The 26,132-nt window shown below is 37.4% G+C and overlaps 1 protein-coding gene across 1 annotated transcript in view; it reads left to right on the plus strand.

The window, feature by feature from the left end:
- LOC150108581 (latrophilin Cirl-like) overlaps positions 1-26,132 on the plus strand; it is a 191,347-nt gene that overhangs the window by 102,679 nt on the left and 62,536 nt on the right. Inside the window, exon 2 of the mRNA XM_090390865.1 lies at positions 9,082-9,177. Within this exon, the coding sequence (XP_090246991.1) occupies positions 9,111-9,177 (67 nt within the window). The 5' untranslated portion in view covers positions 9,082-9,110. The remainder of the gene's footprint in view (positions 1-9,081; positions 9,178-26,132) is intronic.

Raw genomic sequence — 26,132 nt, forward strand, 5'->3', positions numbered from 1 at the left:
GTAGTAACGTCTTGTGTGGTTGAACTTTGTCGTGCATTTTAATGAATCCACGTCCTTACCAAATGCTTCAAAAGTTCTTGGTCATTCACTGGAGATCCATTATACACCGGAAGATTAGGGACATCGACAGGAAGTACTTCCGGTTTCTGTCTGTGAAGGTTATCCTAATGGATTTAAGAACAGGCCTCAATGGGGGTGAAGCAGAAGTAGTTTGAAACGCCAGTAATTTGAAATTTTGAAACTATCTTTCAGTAACGAAAGAAAAATAAAGATAGTTCGCCCGAGTCCATTTCGTTGGACTAGGGGCAATCGCTATTCTTTATAAATATGAATGATTATTTTTGTTAGCCTAAGTAACTCAAAGATATAATCCGGATTCTGCTAGTTCTTCGAATTTGCTAGTATTTCCCAAGCTTGTAGAGATGTTAATGATAATTCAACTCATAGAAATACTAGGCAGCGCAGATGATCAAATATTGCATTACTTTTCCATAATGACATTTCGGTCTCCGATGACAAAGAACATCTTGGAGTGGATAGGAAGTTCTTGGTCGATTCATTAACAGAAACGTCTGCTATGTTAATCCTTCTCTTTTACTTCTTTCATTGGCGTGGTATCTACACCTTGAACATCTGATCTTCTAAATAACTTACGCCTACACGTGCTGCATGCTCGTCAAGTGACATGAGTATTCCATTAGCTTTCATTACACATTTTCGTTTCTTTATCTCCATGAACATAAAAACTGCATCTGTTGGTCCACACACGCTGTGAGTGAGGCGAGCTTTAGCATGTCTTAGAAATCGTGCAGTCATGTCCCCACGAAGAGCCTGTTTCTTTTACGTGAGAAGAGATCTGAATGAACGCAAATGACATCCGTTCAGCTGCCTGGTAAAACTGGATGAGTTGTTCGTAGCACCTGCAAATACAGTAAACAATGGATTGCAATTGTTAGCTGGCAATAATGAATATAAAACCTTGATTATTGTTGCGTCAGATTAAAGTGGATTGGTTGTTCGTTTTTTGTAGCACCTGCAATACAATAAATAATGAATTACATTGTTAGCATGTAATTGCAATAATGAATATAAAGCCTTGATTATTGTTGCATCATTTCGATTGTTGTTATTTTTTTTTTTCAGAATTTTTATTGAGTAAAGAACTTCTTCAATTGAAGAAAGCCTTTAGAAGTAGTGAACAAGTTTTTAGATCAGGTGGAGTTTTGTTGTTTTAAATGAGAAAAAAAAAATAAGTTGGACTCGTTCTACATTTAGAGGCACGTGATCTTGTGTTATGACCGTCATGAGAAATCTCTGAAGGCGCAATTCGATTGAGGCGCCAAATCCCATGTCGATTCCGTGTTCGTTTCCCCTCGACCTAAGGCTAAATAGGAGTACGGATATCGCTACCAGCATCTCTACCAGGCTGTCTTCGCGAATCTTTGTTGTATTGATTGGTAATTTATGTGCGGTGGTGAAAAGAGCTTAGCTGCTATTTTTCCAAGCAATGGGATAGCAACGATAGAATTCCGTTAAGGAAGGTTGGTTTAATTGGTTTTGGTTCACAGCTGGGAAAATAAGAATTGAAAACAAAACCGATCTAAAACTTTTCTTATTAGAATACCACTATTAAATATGAATTTCCGATTATGGAAAAGTTTTTATTGAGGATCTTATGCAATTAAAGGAATATTGGAGTGTGTGTGTGTGTGTTTAAATCGCTCTACAGGACTTGGAAGTATTAATTATTTGGCAATTTCTTCATGAGAGCATCGATCCAACTCTTGGGAAATCACGGAAGATAAATTCGGGTATGACTCGTGTTTCGAGACGTTCACGGGCTTTAACACTCTCCCAGGAGAATGTAACGTGGATTAGATTACGGGGTTATCTTGGACTCCGCTGTTCAAACATGATTAAAGCAAGCAAGTCGACTCCATGATACGCTATTACATTATGAAAGAATACGTCATCATCCGGCATAGGATTCATAGGATCGACGTGCCAATTAAATATGAAAGAATGTTACATCGAATATTTATATTTCCTAGATTATGTGCAAGGATATTATATATAGCAGATCAGTCAAACACGTGACCTGTATATTAGTGATGAGTGCTACTGTCAGCTGTTAAAATTTTGTTCTCAGTATATTTTTACTTCGATGCATTTAATAATTATGTCACTTGATTAGTTAGCTCGCCTATGATGATACAACGCCGAGAGACCAATCCGGAGGTACCGCACCATCTTATGAAATCCACCCTGATAAACATTCTTCGCGTTCTAGACGCAATTCGAACCCAGGTCATAAATGCAGTCTTTAAAACACCCTATGGTCACTTTTGCCAATCTAATCCCTCTGGTTCTCCATTGATAATTCAAAGGCGTGAAATCTTTTTGACTTTCTCAGCGAATAAGCAAAGATGTTTAAAGAATTGTAATTAATTCTTGTTGACCCATGAATAAAAATAATGTAGTTTCGTGTATCACGCCCACCTTTGCGGATTCAACGATCCTATGCAAACAGTAACGTCTGCGACTTAACTCCAACATCGCTTGTAAACATTGCTCGAAGACAAATCTTTTGTTCGTCCTGAGTTTGAGCTTTTAAAAGCAAAATTTATATCCTCAGCCGTTATTAATGCTCAGGTAGCACCTGCTTTAATGTACAGCCATTCGGAACGACCCATTTCTCTCTTTAATTTCTAAAGATATTCAGCTTTAAGATAAAGGGTGTTGGTGCCTTGTAGCCTAAACAAGGTTCCTCGTGCGTGAGAAATTAACATTAACTTTAATAGGTCATCTAAATGCCGCTATACAGTCGTCCGTGATTCACGGGTGTTAACTCTCAGGCCTCCTCCCATACAACGGGAACAAAGTTCTAATTTACACACAATTGTTGGGTCAGTCTCTATCTTTAGCCTTTTGGTAGGACCTAAGAAGCGAACGGAGATGTTAGGTCAAAGTCTTTAGGTCACCCGACAATGAAAAAGTGCCGTAGGACGTTTCTCATGATTCAAGAGCAACTTTCTTTCATCCAAAGGGTGTTCATAATCTTATCCCAGAGCAGAGGATGGTATTTTTTATTTTCTTCCCTCTCTTCCCTTAGAAATTCGAAGTTACTAATGCGCATGTCTATGACAACCAGCTTCTCTCTTGAAATCTTTTCGATCGAGGTCTCCTGCAGGAAGGTTTGGAAGTAAGTTGTGGATGAAAGCAAAGTAAAATCACCATATTCTTCGGGCGGGGGGGGGGGGTATTCAGCCAGCCAATTATCTTCCGTTTGATTATAAGCGTTAATTTTATATTAGTTTAATAATAGGACTCCATTATGCACTTCATTAGATAAAAGCAAGACAAATTATTTAGCATTATTTCATTTTGTAAAATAATTTATGATTATTTATCTATTAGTTACGATTATCTGCGTATTAATTAAATTGCTAAAGTTGAGCAATTTAATTTCATTATTCACAGAAGGCGCTCATAGTTTTGATTTCTCTGTTGTGAAAATCTCCAATATACGTGAGTCAATCATATTTAGCTCAACTAAAAGACAAAATACATGCCTGCAATAGTTCCCTCTAAATTCCCAAATAAAATGCTCTAAAAAACTAACTGGAATATTCTATGTATAGATATCGATGCTCTGTACAGAACAGCTTTAACACGTGACTTACTATCCGCCAGAATTCAGGTTTACCCTTTGGCTTAACCAGTAGATGCATGCAACTCAATCCATCACTGAGCAAAACCAGGATTATTTGCACATTACAGCGGCTTTCAATAACCATGGCTTGCTACTTCAAGCCATGGTTATTGAAACTTTGTGATTGGAAACATGGTGATTGGAACTTCATCTGCAAATTCCAATAATATCCTCAGAGATCTTCTTTCTCTCTGGGTCTCTCTATAACAGTCTCTCCTTATCGGAAGATTCTTCCTTCCCAAATCATAACATACTGCTCATCAACGATAGGATATTCACAACTCGTTAATTTATTGATTTAAATTTCGGATGATTTTTAAAATTTTAGGTTCTAAAAGTCCATAGTACTACTCTTGAAGGGGCCAATAGTGTTTCAGTCACAATGATTTCACTTGAGACTAGGAAAGAGTGGCATAAATTTGTCCCTTCTTTCAGTTATGTCGTTTTTTTTTTTTTTTTTTTAGATTTTATTTATTTATTTTTTGAAATGTGTTAGTCTCAAAAGTGGAAAGGTTAGTTGCATAAGATTTAGGAATGTGATTGTGTTTTATTAGATCAATAATTTATATCTTTTTTTAAATTTATTTTTTGTCTGAAACCTAGATTTTTTTTTTGTTGTATTCTGGCTTCAATGACGTCACTTCACTTTTATATGATTTTTTTGTTTGTTTTTCACCACCGTTTTTCTATTGTGTTCGAGCGTAGGTTGTTTAGGAGAAGAATTCCCTTGGACAATTCCTCTCTACTCTGATAACCTTCGACTATCTCGTTTTGATGACGTCATTTTCTAACGTATTTGAAAAATTGTTATCACAGGCAGACGTTTGAAATCTATCTCTGAAATCTTCGCGAACCATTCTGCAGCTGTATAAGACTTTTGTGATTTCTTCGTGGTACGAATTAAAGTCATATGCTGAGTGGGTGTAAATACGTCCATATTTCAATGTTTTTTATTTATTTTTTTTCGATGGCTTTTTGAATAACGAAAGAAACATTGCCGCCCTCGTTATTCTGTATTTTAGATCATATTTGTAATGTTTGCGCTGCATGCATGAACACGGAAATGTGATTTTTTTTTCTCTCATGTGTACGACAGTTATCGAAGTAAAAAAAAAAAATATTTCACAGTTATGACCGTTGTTTAAAATTCTTCCAAAAGAAAAAGTCGCTTTTCAACTTCTTTTTTTCCGACTTTCGGAAGACCATCAGAAATGCAAACATGTTTTTTTTTTTTTTTTTTTTTTTTTTTTTACGGCACAACTAGAAAAGACCTCACTGTTTGAAGTGTAAAAATCCGAGGAGAAAAGCTACACTACTGCACTTTGGCAGCTCAGTTTTGTAAATATATTTATGTCATATGCCAAAGTACACATTCCGTACTCGAGTTTCAAACTATGCTATTAACTTAAAATCGTGAATTCAAATAAATAACAGAAGTAACCTCGAAATCGAGACTGGCAAACATGAAAAAGTATATATAAATTTAGCGTACTAAAAGTATAATTTTCTGTTGAAAGAATTTTTTTTTTGTTGGTAATCTAAGAAATGAAGGTATACGAAATTGTTGATTGAGTTTCGTCCTATGACACAAATAACTCCTGCGTCGTCTATATAATAAGAAAGTAAATATCTTCTGTGTATTATTTATAGCCAAAGAGACCCAGGGGTTCTTTCAGTCTTGTAATTCCTGTCAATCGAAAAAGTCCCCATCAGCATCTATGGTTACTTGTACTTACTCCTTAAAAGTCCCTGCAGACACGTTAGTCTTAACTCAGTGCCACATTCTTGGCGGTATTAAAGAAAACCTTAAACCTTCAACTACTGTCAGTAGTTGACGCTGTTGTAGGCGTGTCCCTCCCAAGAAAAGTTTGTTGGCATTTGGTCTCGTAGGCCAAGTTTTCCCCTCAACCTTCTGACGGTGATTGAGCGTTTGATCATCATCTGGCGCGCTGATGTTCTTGTGCACCGAACGCACGCACGCACACACACACACACAACGTTACGGTCGGGGAAACGCATCACTTTCCAACTGTCGTCGGCACCGAAGGGAGAGTTTTTTTTTTATGTGTATTTGCGCGTGCATTCTATACAGCATATAACTACATACAGAGAATGAACCAACTTAAAAAAGTTTCTGAGGAAATTCTGATTAATTTTCGTTTGTTGTAGTCAAATGATCACGTGAAAACAAAGTTCCTGATTTTAAAAAAAGGTGCCATCTTTAATGCGGCCTTCTAGAGAAGAAATTATCAGCTGAGGGTTCTTGCATTATCGCCCAAAATCTGGATTCAAAATGGTAACATCAGATAAGTCTCACGGTAGCACCCCCCCCTCTTCCCACCACGAATATGTGTGTGCGCGCAGTTCTTTCTTTCTTTTAGCAAGTTCGTGACACTGCAGGACAACACGTGGTAAAAAACACTCACGAGAATGTTAACACCACAGGGCTATCACGATGTTCGTGACGACAGTACACAGACCAGCAGCACAAAGCGGAACCTTCTGCTAGTGCTAATTAATCTGTTCACGGTCCCCCCCCCCCCTTTAATATTTGCAATTAACAGAGGCCAAATTATATTAATTATTCATATAGTGTGGAGGTGATTACACCGAAATCTAGGACATCATCCCTTTATTTGGCGAGCGGAAGCTACTCAATATTCATGAGTTGGTCAATAACTGAAGGTGATTCTCATCTAACGACACAAAGGAAGGAGACTTTTGCCACAGCGAGTGGGGATCAATACAAGATGATCGATGCGTTGATTACAAGTCATATCTTGGCGTGGGCATATCCAGAGGTCGTTATCAAAAACACCTGATGGTGGTTAATACGCATAAATTTGAGTCGCGTTTAACCCATATAATTACTTGATAATATTTTTAGTTAACCATTTTTGCACATAATCGCTTCTGTTTTTATTTTTTATTTTTTAAAGCAAGCCACAGCATTAGCAGCTTATGCGTTTTTAAGTGGAAACACTATTGCTCAGAAAAAAAAAAAAAAAAAAAGATCAGAATCGACTGCTTTATTGTTTAAGATCAAATGATCACTCCTGGAATACGAATCAATTATTTGACGTCAGAATATTTTAATTCTTATTTGTAACAATTAAATCATTGTTGTAAACGCATGATTTGAAACGACAGACTGTAGCTTTTCCTGATAATTATACAGATGCACCCTCTACCCAATCTGAACAAGAATAAAAGAGAAAAAAACTTTTCCACGTGAATCGAAAGCTGGGGGGGGGACGAAAGATTTGGGACATAAAATGTGTTTTGTCTGATCCTCTTCTCCTGGTTCCCCACTTCCCAAAAGTCTTTGTCCCAGCCATTATGACACAGTTTTTCTCTCTCAAACCAAATGGAGGGTTCCCATCGTCGATTGATCGCTACATTACCTGTAAAATACTGCAGGGATAACCGTATCTATTTGTATCGCCCGTGCCCTGTATCAATTCAATGCAGCTGATAGACCCACATTTCACCAGCTGCCCAAATTCCCCATAGTGGACCACAGCTGCATTGTTACCGCCTCAATTACTGTCCGCCTCCGTAACACGGCTGTTATCAATCATTCAGACCCATCACATTCGGTATAAGTGCACCCAAAGTTCCGTCAGTTGCTGTCGATCCGGTAGCGCGCGAGCGCGCATCGGACGAAACTCACTGTCACCGAACCATAGATATAGATGTGTGCATCGTGCGAGGCTGATTAGCATGACAGATGGGGATGTTGGAGGCAGTGTCACAGCGTCGACAAGCCAACTTCGACAGCCGACTGCGGTCACGAGTGCAGAGAAAAGGGGGGTGAGTGGGAAGGAAGCCCGCTATTATTACGTAGCGGTGGTCCGTCGGACTGCGGCCAGTTGGTAGCAACGAAGTTAGTGACCACTACATCCGACACACTGGTGGAACTAATTTATCAAATAATTAGCGGATAGGTAAAGCCCCGTCAAAACCCTCGTTCGTTAAATGGTACCTGTCTGTGCTACACGTGTAGCCTGGGAATGTCGTATCCGCTTAGTAATGCGGTTTATAATTGAAACTAGACGCTAGGTGGTGTTGATTGATGCACTGGAGAAACTTGGCATCGTAATGGGATTATCATCTGAAGGAACTGAGCGGCCGCTGTTGAAATATTTTCATTAAATCTCCGAGTTTGAAGTTCTGTTTTGTGAATGACATCTTGAAACAATGTTTCCAATTGTCGAGCAACAGTTGTGCTCAACAATGAATTGCAGTCACGCTTCAACGATGAAAACGAAAATAGCGGTGTGCGATTAGTGTACGCCAAGGCGTGTTAGTCAGTATAAGCTCAGTGCCGTTGATACGAAACCATAATCACGTACGCGTTCCCCAAACTCCGTTAAGGTTATTTTAATATCCCTTGGTGATACTTGGAAGATCTCCACCGTTCTAGGAAACGAAAAATCCTCAAATGTAACTAAGGGTGTTTGCTATCGAGCAGGTGAGTTTCTCCAGCACACGAAGTAGACACGACCGTCGAGACTACGGATGTGCAGTTACCGACATATCAATGTGGTTATCCGTGCATGAAGTGATGCTTTGGATCGGAACGATTCACCCAACAGTAAGCCGCCTATGACTGCGCGTTCTGCATAGTCCGGAAGATGCCTGCAAGGGAAATCCCCACGATTTCGTCTAAAGGTGTGCGAGCGAGAAAGGATCGATATTTGTGCTTTGCCGCTGCTGCTGCTAGCAACAGGTTTGCCAGAGCGTCAACTGAAGAAAGTCCTTAGAATTATAAGATTGCTGTTTTAACTCCGCGAACGCGTATGCGCGTTCAAAGCTACTAGGGATCGTTTATAGGCTCGTGATAGAGACGAAAATTATTACTAGAACAGGTGCTTTTGAATGCGAGTCAAGTGACAAAGAGGATAACCACGAACTGAGAATCACTACGAAATGGAATTATCTTTCTCAGTTCTCCATTGAATTAGCAAGTCTCTCTCCCAACTCAATGAGCATGCTCGGGACCTGAGCATTCACGTAATCCTCTTTATGTCTGGTGATAGTGTAACTGTCTTTGCTCTTCAGAATTACGTCACTCGAAATCTGAACCTGCTAACAGTGGGTTTTAGGTAAGGTGTTACAAGAGCTTTAAAATTAAGAATGGCACGCTTTTCATCATGTTTGCAATTCTTGACTAACAATCGCATCACGTGCCTTGCACTCTCTTATGTACAGTTGTTTAACTGATTGCGACAACTAAAAATTATACAAGTAGTGGAATTGTAAGCAACACTGATTTATTTCTATAGTTTGACATTGGTTGACATTCTGTGCACGTGTGCTTGCATATTTTCATACTGACGTAGTATTTATTGTCTTTTTTTTTTCAGACTCTCTCCCTCTTTCTTCAGGCATTGCAATGAAATCAGTAGCTCAGACACTATTAATGATGGCCTTCCTAGCCAGTGGAGAAACAAGACGAGGAGGTAAGTACCTTCACCTTCCAAAACTTGACTAAATGCATCTTAATCCAGTTGTAGAAATAATCGGATTAATTTTCCATACAAATCTACTACATCGTCTCAATAGTAATTCATTGCGACGCACTGAAGTTTTCAATAAAGTCGTTGGGGGGGAGGGGGGAAGTGAGCAGTAATATCTCCCATTTACTCCAAGAAAGCATCCTTCAGTGCCTGTGGCGTTGATCCCTTTGGTCTCCACATTGCCTCTCCGGTCGATAAAAGTGGAGTTTCGCGTAGTTCAGTCAAAAGGTAGCTTGCGGAGGAAACAATTCAGCACCATCTAAGGATGTCGACTGCGCTCTATAAGTCCCTGACAGCACCGTCTCGAACCCGTTGGACTGTGACATAGCAGGGCCTAAACCCGACAGCCAACATTAATATGTGGGACCGATTCACACAAGACCCAGGCGGAGGAGATTGCACGCTCCTTCATTTCCTGTTTGACACTTTCGTCCCCATCGCTATTGTTCTCCGATCGGAAGAGCAGTCTCTCTCTCGCGAAGGTTAAAGAGGAATCGATATTCGTTCGCCAGCCCACCCAACAGTCCGCTCCAATGTCGCCATCTGGTGCATTTGCTCTGAAGGTTGTTTTTATTTGGCATTTCTTTTTTTTTATATTTTCATTCTTCTTTTCTAGCCATTGTTTCGACTAAACTCATAAGCAGTTGCGTTGATGTGTTGGCAGTTATTTGTCCACCCATTCGCCATCTGCTGCTCAACTGACCGATGTGACGCTTACTTCCTTCGCTAAAGAGAAAGTTTTTTTTTTTTTTGGTCTTTCATAAAGGATCGCTGCGTATGTGCATGAGAGATCCAACTATTGGCCTTGAGTAGATGTGTAATAGAAAAGGGATGAACAAGACGGTAGTTTATATGGAATAGTTGATGATGGAGCTCTCAAGATGTCTTTTGTCTCGTCACTTCCATGTGACGTCATCTTTAACTTTTAGTTCCAAAAATAACTAAAAAGTTCATGAGCGGTCAAGATTGCTAGGGATGGTTAGCGATTGGTGGTAAATCGACGATGTAAGTAATAATACACACGAATTACAACCACAAATTAAACCCAACAAGAAAGATTTTTAAAAACATTGTCTGCATTTATTAATGAAAGAAAAAATACCACCATCGTTATTTTATTTATTTTCTTTTTTTTACTAAATAATTATCAACATCAATTGTGACGTACACTCCCCTATTGACCCTCCTTAAGTATTTCAATATATTTCGTGTTAGGTTCAGTGACTTGTCATGGCCAAGTGCCTTCTCATCTTGGAAGCCTGCATAATTATTTACGATACATCGATCAATCGTATCTGCATAATACGTGTGTTCTTCTTTCCGATGTCTGTGTTGCGGAAAAGCTGGACTTTCCGGAAGGAAAATCCTTCCACCGCCACATAAGACCGGCTAACTCGCTTCCAGTTGAAGAGCTCCGATAAAAAGTTCGTTTCCCACAGGATTCGAACCAAGGTATTTCCAACCCAAAGAGATCCATGATCCCGACAGAGCTACGGAGGTGTAAATATTCAATAAATGTTTTTTCTTAAGAAATGCAACGATTCATTCACTGCATTTCGTTTTGTGGTAGACAAAGAATTTTTTTCCCCTCTATTTTGCCTCTAAATCATAAAGAAATTGAACCAGTTATATATCAACTGCTTCATCTTTGTTTCTCGCTTGCAACCCCGTCCATAGGAATAATTTTTTCGTTTCTGTGCAGAACAGCTGTTTCCAATTGCTTCCTTTTCCCGTGAACTTAACATTCTCTTTCATTGTCAGACCAGCAAAAAGAGGCGCAAAATTTGGTCTGTTATTGTGAAACGTCCAACAGTACTTTGATCATTAGTTGGACAGACTGCGTAGTTAACAGTGACGTCAGAAGATAAATGAGACGACGGAACATCAGTAGTGATGTAATAGGAACAGACAGTTGAGTAGATTCGGGCGTACCCAGTCCACAGTAGAAGCTGTTGCGGGAATCGATCATTTATTTAATTCGCCTTTTTTTTTGCCTCTCGAGAAACATCCATAAAGTAGGTAGATCAATACAAGAACTTCCTCTAAAAGAAAACATTACACAAGCACTTCGTAAAGACTACAGTTGTCCTGCAAGTCAAGGGGGAAGGTGCTAGCGGAGAAACGCTTGGGGAGTTAGTCACGTGAGACCCATAATTGGGAGCGTTTTATAGGGTCTGGAGTAAGGCAACCATCTTGGTCTAGATTAGTCTGCAGAAAGAACGATTAGAAGACCCAAATGATGACAAACGATGGATTGATCCTCGACGAAGCAACTAAGTCTTGCCACCGATATTTCTCATTTATGCATCGCCAAGGAAGACTAATGAAGATTTTCATATTCCCAATATCTTTGAAATTAGCTTTACAGATGGGTTTCATTCAGCTAGTTTTAGAAATCCTTGATTTCTTTTGTGATTTATGGAATTTTAATCTCGGATTAGTGCCTTATCTTTATACAATTCATGTCAGCATTTATCCTTTTAACTAAAGAGTCAAACTTCAAAGAAAATCAATTAATTTTCTTCGGCACTGCACTGATCCTGTTTGTTTGCCGCATTCTTTTTAAGCGAGTTTCATAGAATCAGCCCGTCTCTCAGCCTGTACACATATAATTGTTTCGACTGAAGTAAAGCTGATAATATCTGTTTTAGGTATCATTTTGAAATCTTTAGGATTTAAAAAAAAATTTTTTTTTAACTAAAACACGTTTAGTTTTAACTACTTCAGATTCTGATCTCACAATCGGAGATATTAAACTTAATTTTTTTGCTTTATGCAGATGTACTAAACAAACACAGATTTCACCTAGATTCTTTAAACTGAATGCTAGCTGTAATAAATTTGGTACGAAGATTAACATGAAAACAAATACCACGAAAAAAAGCAGGAGCATCGAAAACATCAAAGTGTATCCTGAATGGAGAAAATATGGAATGAGCAAAACATTTCAGCTATTTAGGGGGGGGGGGGTATGCTCTCCAGTCGGCCAGCCTAATTTGTCGAGTGTATAGTTTTTTTTATTTTTATTTTTATTTTTTTATTCATTCATTTAAAGTTACGTTTTCATTATTCCATTTATTACACAATTATCACTTTCTCCGTTTATTGGGCCTTTATTTTTATTTATATCAAATTTATCCTTCAATTAGTTTATTATGCGTTTTTGTAGCACATTTGGTTTCGACAATGCCCTTCGGTAGGAAAGACTTGGGTTAGAATCTCGTCTTGGAGGCGAGAAACTTTTATCACGACTTTTCAACTGAAAGTGAGCTAGACGGTCTCATAAGGAGGCTGTAGGGTTTTTCTCCCGCAACCAGGCAACCCCGCCAGGAGAACACGCGCAGTTTACAGCAAAAACAATACTATTGGTTTCATAAGATGATGCCGTATCTGTCTTATGGACTTCACGAGCATTGTATCATCATATATATATAGTTAGCGTTGATCACTTATGCTTCTTCAGTCTACTGTGATATTTTTATGACTTTAGAGTTTCATGTTCACTTAACACTAAAGCCATATTCAGAAATGAACCAAATTTTTCACCCAAGTATTTTTATTTTAAAAATATTAACGCCATTTTTTCTTCAAAGGGTGCAAGCAGCACTCTTTAATTCTAATTTTTGGAAATCGATAAGCAGTTGGTGTCTTCACCTTTCGTCATCATTGCAGCTGACCGCATTTCTGTGGCATTCTAGACGAAAGGCGATTTTCCTAACACTAACTAATTTTTTTTGCATATAACCGTGCATGCTTTGCAGTCGAGTTCGTTGAGTAAGGTAGTTATAACCCAAGTTTCTTCTGGCTAGAACCAAAGTAAACGAACTCTGACTGATAAAAAGATCGGAAGGATTTCTACTTGGTGGTGACTAGAATCGAACCTATAAGCACTTCTTCTGCAGATCTAGCGTATTGGAGTTGCCACAAGACTGTAAAGGTTCCTTCATGTTTTTAGAGGAACAAATAAGAATACCTAGGGCGAAATACCTATGATGATAGACTGCTATTACTACTGTTACTCTCTCTCTCTCTCTCTCTCTCGTTTGGATTCAACAGTGGATGTACTATCTGGGTGAATGACCTTAACCAAGATAACAGATGGGAATTGTAATCGAACCATTTCTTTGCTATTTGAGAACAGAAAGAGTTAGTATGCGATTGTATGAAGAAAACAGTTAAAAAACTAAGTAAAGAAAATGGGAAAAAAAATCATTAAAGAGGTACCGCTGCAATATTTCAAACTTGACCTTACACCGAAACCCACGCCTGCATTCCTTCCATCGAAATCGAGAAAAGCAGGTGGAATTAAAGATCCCGATTTTCTCTTTGAACTAAGAAATGGATTTCTTCTCATTGACCTTTCGCACGCTAATGAGCGTCACATTAAATGCTAGGCATGTTTTCCCTAAGCCGTCATTGTTTTTCCCAGACCGTTAATTATGTAAATGGACCACACATCCATCACAATAAATCATATCAACCCCCCGTCGACTTCCTCGGGGACGAATATTAATTTCTTAGCTGGCCTCTCGGGACTGTAATGATCTAAAGTGCTTTTTAATTTATGGAGCAAGTGCGACAGATGATAGCAACAAAGTACGCTTCAGTAAAACTTGGTTTGTATTACTTCTCTAACAATCCGTTATGTGGCAAATTGTAAAACATTCTTCGGATAAGAATCGCAAAAAAAACTTTGAAACAACGAAATCTTTATTGTATTTTTCTTTCGCTTCTTTAATATGTTAGTCAAATATTACTATCGTTATAGAAAACTACACATACTTTTTTGTATGTTAACGCTAGAGGGCGTCTCAAAAATTGCATTAAAATAACAATCAAAAGTTGGTTTTTATGAACTACATTTTTCGCGCATGCGTCTTGGGATTTGTTAGCTAGTTTACCAGATATTAAAAGTACTCGATTTTTCAAGATAATTATTTCTACTGTATCAAGATTCTTTTTTATGATCCAGAGAACGAACGAGTTATTACAATTAAAGTCGCAGTTAATGAATAAATTCCATTCAGGAAGTGGGAATTAAAAAGCTACTTGAGGTGATCATTGCAAATCCTACTTTAACTAAATTACTTCGTAAATAGCAAACATCATCTTGATGAAAGTAATGCATCATCGCACTAACAATTCTTATAGAATTTCTTTCTCTCTCAAGAAATAAAAGCTTATATCGGATTTTTCAAGTCATTTTTCAACTCGATATAGTTTTATTAAATAACATGAAAGAAAAATTCGATAAAAAAAAGTTCATTTTGCAGTTTTATTTTTATCCCCAATCCCAGCTGGGAGTTAAAAATATTCCTCGCATATTCCTACGGATATTTACCGGAAATATTAAATCTCCGTTCGAAGACAGCAGATAAGAAGCAACCTCCGTAGCAGGTGCTTCGGTGATATTGGTCGCAAAGGATCACTAACAGAGCTTCATCGGAAGCCTGAGTAAATGTTTACACACTTCTACTTTTCATTGTTCACGACTTAGTGCATGCGTCGTTGGGTACGACAAACAGGTCACGGCAATGGAAGTCGGCGATGCCGTGATACGATCAGAAACTTCAGCCTGACTGCTTCTCTCTCTCTCTTTCCCCATAGAAATGTTTTTGAGGAATTACGTACAGAAATGTAAACGAACGAAAGAAAGAATGGGGGTGATAGATTACACTACTTGAATTCTTTTGTATTCGTCAGAAATGATTTTATACCTCTCCACCCCCCACCCAAATCTATTTTTTACTGAAACGGATTCTAATACGATAATTTTTGGTATTACAGAGAGGTGTGGTTGACGCACGCTGCTCTTTCACCATCAGATGACGTCAGTTTACTTTGGTATTTGTGGATTCAAGCTATTGGATAACTCTGTTTACCCTTGGATTAAACCGTAGTGCTTTCAGTTGCATACAATTTGCATATGGCCAGAAATTAATCTGGCTTGAGAGTCGGGGATTAATTACTTCATCTAATAAATCGCTGTGCATAGAGGGAAAAATAATATTGACTTTTTTTCATGGCTATTAGAAGCGTCCACGATTTTTTTGAAAAAAAAAAAAGAGTTATTTAAGCTTGGCTTTAAAACGTTGACTACAGCAGATGATACTACAAGGTTGGGCGCACAATTTAAACATGCACTGGTTAATGTTCCTTACGTATAGGACAAATAAAGATAGTCTTTTTATATTTATTTAGCATATACTGAATTATACTAACACCATGTAAATATCTATATCGGTAATGCAATGCATTCTCGACACAATAGTTTACACAAATAGCGCATTGCTTAATCCAACCAGTAACATTAACAACGTAAACTACGAAATATATTAAGAATATAAATATGCTAATTATTAGTACCACAATATAACATAGCAGTCGCTGAGTAATTTTAAATCATAAAATATTCATTGCATACTGTCTCGAGAAAAAATAAGCATCCAAAAATAAGCAACGAAAATACTTTTTTAATAATTTAATCGAATTCCTCTAGAGAATGGCTTCATTTGATTATTTCCAGATACTATCGCCTAAATGAATTCAAAGAAGCCATTTTAATAATTCGAGCCACGAGCTTGTTACATCAGCGAACGAGTGAAACGATATTGTTGTCCAAAATCCAGATGATTGTTAGCAATTATTCTCTTGTAACGTATTGCATTTAAGCCGTCAGTTACATGTTATAGCAGACCCATCTGTTGTTCTCTTCATTCATCATTCGTGAAAGACGACTCCTGCGTTCCCTTACTCTGAGAGAGTGATTGAGAGAAAATTTTCATAGTTAACTACAATTTAATTGAACCAAGATTGTAAGCAACGTACTTACCGAACCAATGCATATCCGCTGCCAATATCCATTGAATAAGGCAGGAATGTAATTTGCTTATTTCGTACGTTAATAATAGCACTTTGTCATCCATTTATTTTATTCGGAATATACTAATTGAGCTCCATGTATCGCTTAATCATTGTTGGACAATTCTTTACTATACCAATAATCTATGACAACAGTTTTGTTAATTAGTTCTACTCTACTCAATTCAGGCATATTATTCTTAGGTTTGAAATGCGGTCAAGACAACTAAGGCGATGAAGCCACCAATCTCGCTGTCCGAGACTGGCTAAGAGTTTGAGGGAATTAATTCAGCTGGCTTGCCACTCCGCTGTTGCATCCGGGTTTCCTATAGAAAAACTCTCCACCTCCGTACGAGACCAACTAACTCACCTTCAGTTGAAACCTCTTAAGTTCTTGACGTTTTAGTTGAGATTTGAACCCAGGTTTTTCCAACGGAGGGAAAATATATCACATTGTTCTTTGACGCTCCTCATACGTATTACATATTTTCCTGTACTTTTTTCCCTTAATCAATAGTCCCATGCCAGTGCCGAGTAGGATAAAGAAGTCAAAGTCTGCAATGTCTCTAAATGTACGTGTGTGTGGGTGCGTGTTTCTCGGCTGGTTTGCTAGTTTGTAGAGGGAATCTTTCTCAAGGTATCTTTCATCTTTTTTCAGTCTACAGATTCTTAAGGAGAGACTTCTCAGTTTCTTCATCAGATGGCGTAAATATGACATTTGTTGCTGCTCACTTCTGATTACTCTCTTTAATAATGAACTGGACCACCCCTAGCTTTTAGAACTATTTCTACGTGGTGTGGCACTCAATAGCGAGAAATAGATACAGCGACTCTTCCAACAGTTTGTCTTGCAAGTAAGAACTTGAAGTTGGGGGGAGTTTCCTGCTTTGCTGTCTTAGACAGCAGAAGCAGTTGCCACATGCATCTCCAGAATATTCGTATGTTCGATAAATTCCAAGCTATAATAGGAAGTGAACTGGAATTGCTTCATGTTATGCTCTTCGAACTTTTTTTTTTCTTATTTATTGGATCGAAAGCTGGAATTCTTTCCAGGATGACAAGTGACCTTGTTATATATATATATATATATATATATATATATATATATATGCAGTATACGTCCTCTTCCCACCAAAGACTCCAGGGCTCACAATTATTTCCGCATTAGATGGAAGCTTAGGGATAACAGACACTCGATTTTAATTATAGACTTCCAAACTGTGGGTGCTCTAAGATCGCTGTGTTTTACCAGAATTTCTTTCGATTTTCGCAGTGATCAGCAGTTCAAAATGACACCACTAGGTGGCGTTTCTCGTTACTACGAGAAGTAATGTTTCCAAATAAGCACACGAATTGCATGCTATTTCTTCAAGAAGTGCTCTCGTCGAAATGGACATATCAAAACCCCTTAAGAAATCTCCGCCCTACCGTAACACATTTATTTGTGGAAATAGTTCGTAAGATTTCGACGATCCCTTTCATTCATCTTCTTCTGTCGCCCAGAATTATTCTTACGGTTGCAGGTTTTTCCTTGTCGTTTCAGTGAGTGCGGTATCCCAGACATTATTTTTACCGACACACTCGATAAAGTCGCTTGATGATGCCTTTAGAGATATTCCGAATGCGAGAGTGCCACAGATGAGGCATCTTTCGAAGTTCGAATTCGTCAGCCTTGCCATTCCCGATCTATTGACGAACTTGTTTTCTCTGCAAGTACTCTAATGCTCAGAGCAACGGGTGATACGAAAATTATCCCATTATGTCACTCGGTTGGCGGGGTGTGATGTGTCGAACAAGCCGAGTTTCTATAATATTCACGATTCTCTGCTTTTAGATGAATTTTTAAGCACTTATTATTAGATTCCTTTAGATTCTATTTGTAATATTTACGAAATATTCCCCCCCCCCAAAAAAAAACTCGATTTTTGTTTCAACTAGATGATTAGTGCTTCAGAAGTGCAGTCGAAAAACTTGTACGACTTTCGCCCTTCGATTGGAATGACCTAGGTTTAAATCTCGTTCAAGAACACAAGAAACGTTTTCAGAGCTTTAGCTGAATATAAGTTAAGATGGTTTCATACCGGGACGACCGGGTTTTTCGTTCCGCAAACAGGCTCACCAGCCAAAGAACACACTAAACATTCTGGATCTGTCTAAATTATACTGAAAATACGTGCTTCGTAATTTCATAATTGAAATGCTTCGTAATTGCTAATATCACATTTACGTGCTTCGTAAATGTGATATTAGCAATGCGCCACTTGAAACGGGAAATTGCTGACATGTCAATTAAACTAGCCTACGGTAATCCGTATACAATCTTTTAGTTATTGCAAGCTGTCTGAGCATTTAAAATGTGCCAAATGATCTTTTTTCAGAGTACTACCAAGGGATATTAAATTTGCGTTTCATTACGGCCGACTTCAGTTCTTTAATAAAGAATAAAAGTTTAATAAACGTCAAAAAAAGATTATTTATGTAATTCGCCAAGAAGTGTTATTGCTGCTGTATTAATATATATTCGTACGTGTTAACAAGAGCTTTTTATTCAATTACGCATTTCCTCAATTCATGTAGACCTAACGATATTTCATTTTGCTTCAGTCAGTTGAATATTATAGAAAACGTGAAGTGGAAATCAATTGTGCTCAACAATTAGACCTAATAAAATGAGTTTTTTTAAAAAAATCACATTAACGCTATCGTTTGTACGTTTTGAATTCCCAGAGGCAAAATTATTCGCGACATCCATTGTTGCTACTGCTTGCCATGGTTCACGCGCTACTGTATGTTTCAGATGGCGCATGAATGTCATTCATAAGCGCATGCTCGTGTTTCTACAACAATATTGCACGAGAGATTAAAAAAAAAAAAAAGGAAAAATATTCAGTAGAATCGTGAAAATTATAAATATTATTTAGTATATGTAAGAAAAGTAAAATTTATTGTGCGAAAGGATTAAAAACAAATTAAAAAAGATATTGCGATCCTATCAGAGTTGACCCCATGCACATATGGTGGACAGGAGAAGATAAAAATCGTTAATTCTCGCAATCAATCACTTGCTGTTTGCTCTCTCCAGCTTAATGCATTCGGAATGAACGCTTACAAAAGGGAGAATGTCCGGAACATCACGTCTCCCAGTGCAAAACTAATTAAGCGAAATGGTTGGTGGTTTGGTTAGTCTGGGGTCACAGTAAAAAGGTACCGACAACACGAGTCGAGCGAAACAGCAGCCGACCAACTGTTCGATAATTATAATGGTGGTTCGGACAGTCTCACACCACCCTACCGTCGTAGCTCATGCATGACATACGCCTCGGGCAATGTTGCAGAACAGTCTTAGCCAGACATGGAGGGGAGAATTTTTTTTTTTTTCCCTTTGTGCGTTGATTCCTTTATCGTGATCAGATTATTCTTTGTCCAGCGAGCAGTTCTTGTAGGGAATACAAATTTCCATGTTCGCTGACCCCTAGGGTCTAGAGATAAGGAAAAAATTGAAATCCCTTGGTAGGCAGTAGCTCGATGTGCAGTTGGAAATTAGGTAGCGCCTGAATAAAAACCTGATAAAGTGTAATGAATGAATGTAAATGGATTTCCTACTGAGTCTTTTACCCGGAAGCTGGTTTTTGATGAGCAATTCTCCAGTTAATTAAGATAAGATGTGAAGGGTAAGCTGAACAATTATATTCTCCCCTAGAAGTAATCACGAGTGAGACAGTAATGTGGTGGTTTCCGATTGGATATTTTTGTCTGCCAGATGGCGATTAGTGAGTGTCTATAAAATATCAGATAAAAGTCATGGATTGCCCTCTAGTGGAGAAAAATGCAAATATAGACAAGTAGTATCATTCATTCAGCAAGTCATGTTGTACTGTATTTCTATTGTTCTGTTGCATAAAAACTGTGTGTGGGGGGGGGAGGTGTTCTCAACTCTTCGGTCTGAGTATTGCTCCTTCTGGCTGGCTAGAATTATGACTAAGGCTTGTTGAGGATAGTGTATTATGTCTGTTAATCGTGTGTGTTCTTCGGCAGGTTTGTGTGTTTTGAGGGATTAAATATTACACTTTTGTGAATATTTTGATGATGGAGCCTCCGCAGCTCAGTCGGTATAGACGAAGCCCTTTGGTCGGAAAGACCTGGGTTCGATTCCCGTCCGTGACGTGAGGAACCTTCATCTGGCCTCTTTCGACTAAAGGTGAGTTAGCCGGTCTCATACGGTGGTAGAGGGTTTTTCTCCCACTAACTCGGGTTTTTCATCCCTTAAAACAGGCAAACCGATCCCGTGAACACACACACGGCTACAGTCATAAAGTATATTAAGGCAAGAAAGGCAACGGGGAACCACCTTGCTCATCTCCCTAGTATGGTAGCATACAGCTACCCCCACCAGCCGTATGGCTAAGGGAATAGAATAATGACCATCTTTATGAAGAATGGATTTCATTGATTTAAGGCAAGAGGATTTTTCGTTTTCTTTACAAGTTCTTTCATAGAGCAGTTAGTACCACATTTCCCTCTCTCTCTTTTTTTTGGTTGGAAAGACCGGTGTTCAAGTATTATCTGTGTTGAAGAACCTTACATTTAAAAAGGACTATTCAAATGGTGAGGCAGTCGGTCTCATAAAAAGATAGCAAGGGTTTCCCTTCTTAAAAATACAATTTCGATCTCCACAAAAATCAATAAATTAACCTTTTAAAATTTTAGTAATCAACTCAGTTTGGGCTGTGGTGGTTTGTAAGCAATAATCGTTCTATTTATCAGAAACGCATTCTAGTGTTGACTGGCAATCTACACTGTTAGTAATTATTAATGCACTCATTCTTAAAGAGTGTGTCGGTGAGTTAAAAGACAAATAGATTTTGTGTAAAGTTTATTAAAATAGATTATGAATATTAATCCCTATGGATTCCTACGAGGTATTAAACATCACCGAAGATACAAATTTCAGCTACATTATTGCTAACAAGGTTAAGACGATACGTCTAATGTCTATAGCATGTTTCCCATTCAAGCGGATTTAAATTAATACTATTGCAAGAATTTGCAGCACGTTCCTCTCATACTAATACCGTTCTGCTTATTCTAGCAAACATTAGCAATACTGCGCAACTGCGAGTAACATTTTTAACAGCGAATGGCGCTAATTATAATTAACAACGAAATCGGAACCCTAATGAATTGCATCACGGGTTAAAACCAAAGATTTATGCATTTGCTTAACGTTTTAATGTCCAGATAAGCCTATAGAGCCCCATTTAATCACTATAATAACGTTTATTCATCCTTCTACCGATCTTGTACATTGTTCAGAGATTATAGCATTTGGTAGACGGAATCGGAGCACACGTAATTATTCTCAATGTGAAACTATAATTTGATGGAAATTAATTTAGAAGTTGTTAACTACGAAATGGGGTGACATAACTGGATTATGAATGAATATACTGGGTAGAATCGTGTTAATATAAAGACCATGAGTCCTGAAGATGGTACCTTTTGAATATATCAAATAACATTAAAGTCCCTATTTTTATTTCTCTTTTTCTCCAGCTATCCATTGCAAACGTTTCCAGTCACAGATGTACCCTCCGTGAGAGATAGCAGTAATTAATAAGGACCAAAGGGTCTCTTAAGCTATTAGTATGTTCACTCAAGATTCGTTGCAAGGCCGACACAGCGCACTTACACACAGTTACAAGTGTTTGGGGTATTTTCAAATACGAAGCCGAATTTCTATTAATTATCATTCTCGACTGAACCCAAGTGGTTTACTTGACTGTCTTTAGTCCCCGTTATGGCGCTCAATCATCGATAAATACTTGAAGATCTTGTACTCTTTGAATAGTCTCTCGTTTCTCTCGATGACAGTCTTCTGTTATTCTGTTGGGAGAATAGCGATGCGTTGCATTTGCCTAAAAGCGAGGACCGATGTATTGAATAGCAGTGCATGGCTCACAAGAGTATCTAATTGCCTTTCCGTATTGTTATTTAATTTGCGCATGTGCTTCAGTGTGTCACACCTTTCATAATAGCAATTCGGAATCCTGTTGATGTTGGAAACAATACGATCTAGTGATTCAATTTTCCACGCTGAACGTCAAGTAAAATGAGATTTGTATAACCCCTTTTGGTTCATTTGTGAGTATGAATTATGGAAACAAATGAATACTTCAATTGGATTTTAATTTCGAAGTTGAATTGTGCATTCGAAAAGAACGTAGATATCTAGTTTTTAACAAACATGCACTCAATTCTAATTGTTGCATTTATAACATTGTTTACATTCTCTAACAATGCTGTTTATAAACCATTGTTAAGAAATCTCATATAATTCTTGTAATTCTGTTCTCTTCAATTTTTATAATTTAATTATTGATGCACTTTAACAATGTCATCCACTAACCATTGTTCGCAAACACGTATAACTTAATTGTTGTTCCATTCTGTCTTTCTTTTTATAACTTAATTGTTGGCTCACTTTAACGATGGTAATACCTTAAATCATCGTTAAGAAATAGTACATGATTTAGCATTTCTTTCTTTCACTCTCGTCACTTTCTATAATTTAATATCAACAACAAAAACTATGAATGAAAATTTAAATTACATTACTTATAACCTACGTAATGGTTTTAATTATAATTATTGATTCAAGATTAATTTGCTAAATAAAAATTAACTGCAAGAAAAATCCTAGGAATATTTTGTAAACTGTACTATTGTTAATGTTATGCAGGCAACTCTCAGAGTAAATATTGTAATTATTAGTAATACGTTTCCATTAATAATAATGTGCTGTCCATAAATGTCAACATTTATTTTCCGTACGAATGAATGCCAAGTAGAAGAATATAAGGAAGCCGACAATGGCCACGTTTACTACAATGAAGTAATAACGCTAGTACACTCTTATCCTTTATAATTTTGCCTTACTACGATACATGGGATGTATAATGGTCATGCAGATTTATTAATTACGGTGCTACCGTCCACTATTTCAATGTACGTTGTTGCTCACTAGAGGCGCCACATACAATAAATTCAATATTTAATCGTCAGCACTAATCACATGATAGTGCAAAACTAAGGAGGGGGGGGATTAAAGAATGGTTGAAGGAATAGCTCGTAACGTCATTAACTAGAGAGTACGAAGAATTGTGAATTATTAAATAGCTAATTTATGAGCGGAATTACTTTTACAGGCAAATAGCGTATGTTAGTGGATGATGGATGACGGGAATTCCAGACGATTACAGAGTCGGCCTGTCTCTCTTAACGATGCCATTAGGGACGACAGACGCTGACTTTTGTGAATATTCTTAAGGCTAAAAAGAAAGGGAATGGAGAGAAATAAGTACGACGCTAACAAAGATACCTTTTTATTACCCTTTTGAGTAGTGTTTGAAGAAGCTATCAAGGCAGCGGCAACTGATGAAATAGAAGTAATTACTGCCACTTAGAAAAACAAAGGAAGACACGCAGGAGAGAATAAATAAGAGAAAAAAAAACGAAATCGGGATAAACTAGAAGCAATATAAAATGAAAGCAGGTAGAGAAACAAAACAGAAAGAAAGAAAAATTTAATAGAGAGAGAAAAAAGTTGATAGTTCTATACAGTAGAGATATAGGGTACGGAATACTGAATAAAAAAGTATCACATCGCATGAATAAAACTAGAAAAAACGAAGAAAGAAGGAAAACAAAGTAGAAAAATGTGTATAAAACAGAAATAGAAACTAATGAAAAACCAACTCCATTCTGACTGCAGTGCAGTGCAGGGGGGGGGGGGTTACATTGCAACAAAGCCTTGTTCTGTTAGAGAGCGTATTCAGAAGATACAAATGTTTCTTTAAGGAACTGGGATATAAAAATGCGTGATTTCTATGTGGCACTTGAAACCAAACAGCATGAATGAATTGAATAATTTCCTGACTCATTATTCAGAGGATAAATATCTCCAATTACGAAGCCCGAACTGTTTTTAGAAAGCTTATGTAATTATGTGTATTTTCATTTTTGCTCAGAACACATTAAAACCAGAGAGTAAATATGGAAATGAAGGACGAAACATTACGATCTTTTTCCGGTAATTAGACAAGTAAAAACTTCCTCCGTCACCATCTACAAAACTGGGAAACAGGAGAGAGAGAGAGAGAGAGAGAGAGATCCACTGTCATTAATCAACTCCTGCAGGTTTAAGTATTTTGCATGTTGGAGATTAAGAATAATTTCTTTAATTGGAACTAATTAGGAACGCTAAAACACACGTGCGTATATTAGATGCCAAGGAAATGTAGAAAATTTCGTGATACCGAACATTTTCACCATTAGTCGCAAACAGGTTTCGGAACAGGTAAGCTGAGTTAATGAGAAGCGAAGACTAAGGAAAGAAATAAAACTACCAGAAAGGTTAAGAGAAAAAGAAAATTAAAATGTTACTAAATATTCTTGCTTGAATTCGCACTACTATTAAGAAAGAAACAATAGCAGACTGTCTTGCGTCGACTTGGTTAGTCGATTGGATTACACTTCCCTCTGTTACAACACTTTACAGGTCTAATCTCACGGGAAATGGATGTTTGAGACCACCATCCCTTTTACTCGAAGCCTGAAGTGATTTTGAGAGGAAAAAAAAAAGTCCGTGCATTTCCAGGATTTCCAGATTGTCTTTCGTTGGTGCTGCTATCGTAAAAATGAGAACTCAGATTTTAAAAATACAGACAATTTATACAGTATGCAATCTCACACAAAACGTTTTAAATGCTTTTTTGCAAACATTTCAAAAGTTCTGATAGAGAATCTGAGTCAGATTCTTCTTCTTCCTTCATAGACTGCTTTAAATCCTAAAAAAAGTGTCAGATTCTTATAAAAGTTGAAATATCCATCAGGTTACTATACTTGTGTGGACTAATTACAATTTCTCATTAGCAGGAAGGAAAAACTGAACATTTTTGTGACAAAATATATTATTTTTATACATCTAAGCATCTTTCACGTACGTGTTACTGAAATAAGGCTTTTATTAGTTGTTTATATATATATTATAAGGATTTTATAAACACCCCATGGGCCTTAAAAGCCTGAGATAAAAGTTAATAAACTATATTTGGCGTTTATTTGTTAAAACAGGTATATAATTATTTGTATGGTAGGGAGGAATATACCTTACCATGCCAAAGAAAAGTCTGTATCCATGCGAAGTATGCGGTTAACATTCTTGTATTTATCGATATTTTATAAATGAAGGTTATTAGCTGATTTAGAAATTAGAATTAACGTCGATTTACAACTAACAAACTGTGTTTTGTAGATTGAAGTATGGTTTAGAGTGAAACATGTTTGGAAACTATTTTCTGAAGTGCATTTATCATAGTTTGAATTTCATCTGCAGCGAAGATCAATGCAGATTATGTTTATTTTTAAAATGTAAATCGTTTAAGCGGTAAAATTAATGATAGATATTGTTAATAAGACAATTAATCTCAGTACTTTTTTGAACTTAATATTTCTTAGGAAAACTACTTGTCTTAAGCTTTTCACCAACCACTGAAGTTCTCTAGCTGTTAACTTCACAACCGCGACCGTCTCGAGGATAAGGTGGTGGTTGGCCCGATGCCTCCAGGTGTGTCCTATGTCTGTCGATGCGTGTTCACGAGACAGGTTTGCCTGTTATGGCGGACAAAAAATCCGAGTTTCTGGGTGAAAAAAAAAAAAAAAAACCCTATCTCCGTATGAGATTGACTAACTCACCTTTAGTCGAAAGAGACCAGATAAAGGTTCCTCACATCATGGACAGGAATCGAACCCAGGTCTTTCCGACCAAAGAGTTTCGTTTATACCGACTGAGCTACGAAGGCTCATAAGAAAACTACTGTGGCCGTTTTTACTTTTTTTGATGTCTATTAAATAGTTTTCAAAACATAAAGGAGCATATAAAAGACCATTTTACTAACCAGCCGCCTTATGATATTTAAGTACTACGCTAATAGTAATAATAATACTTAATGATAACAATTATTATGATTTAATTTATA

The sequence above is a fragment of the Typopeltis vanoorti genome, chromosome 3 (assembly GCF_054136105.1).
Source record: "Typopeltis vanoorti isolate ZY-2024b chromosome 3, IOZ_Tvanoo_1.0, whole genome shotgun sequence".
Lineage (NCBI taxonomy): Eukaryota > Metazoa > Arthropoda > Arachnida > Uropygi > Thelyphonidae > Typopeltis > Typopeltis vanoorti.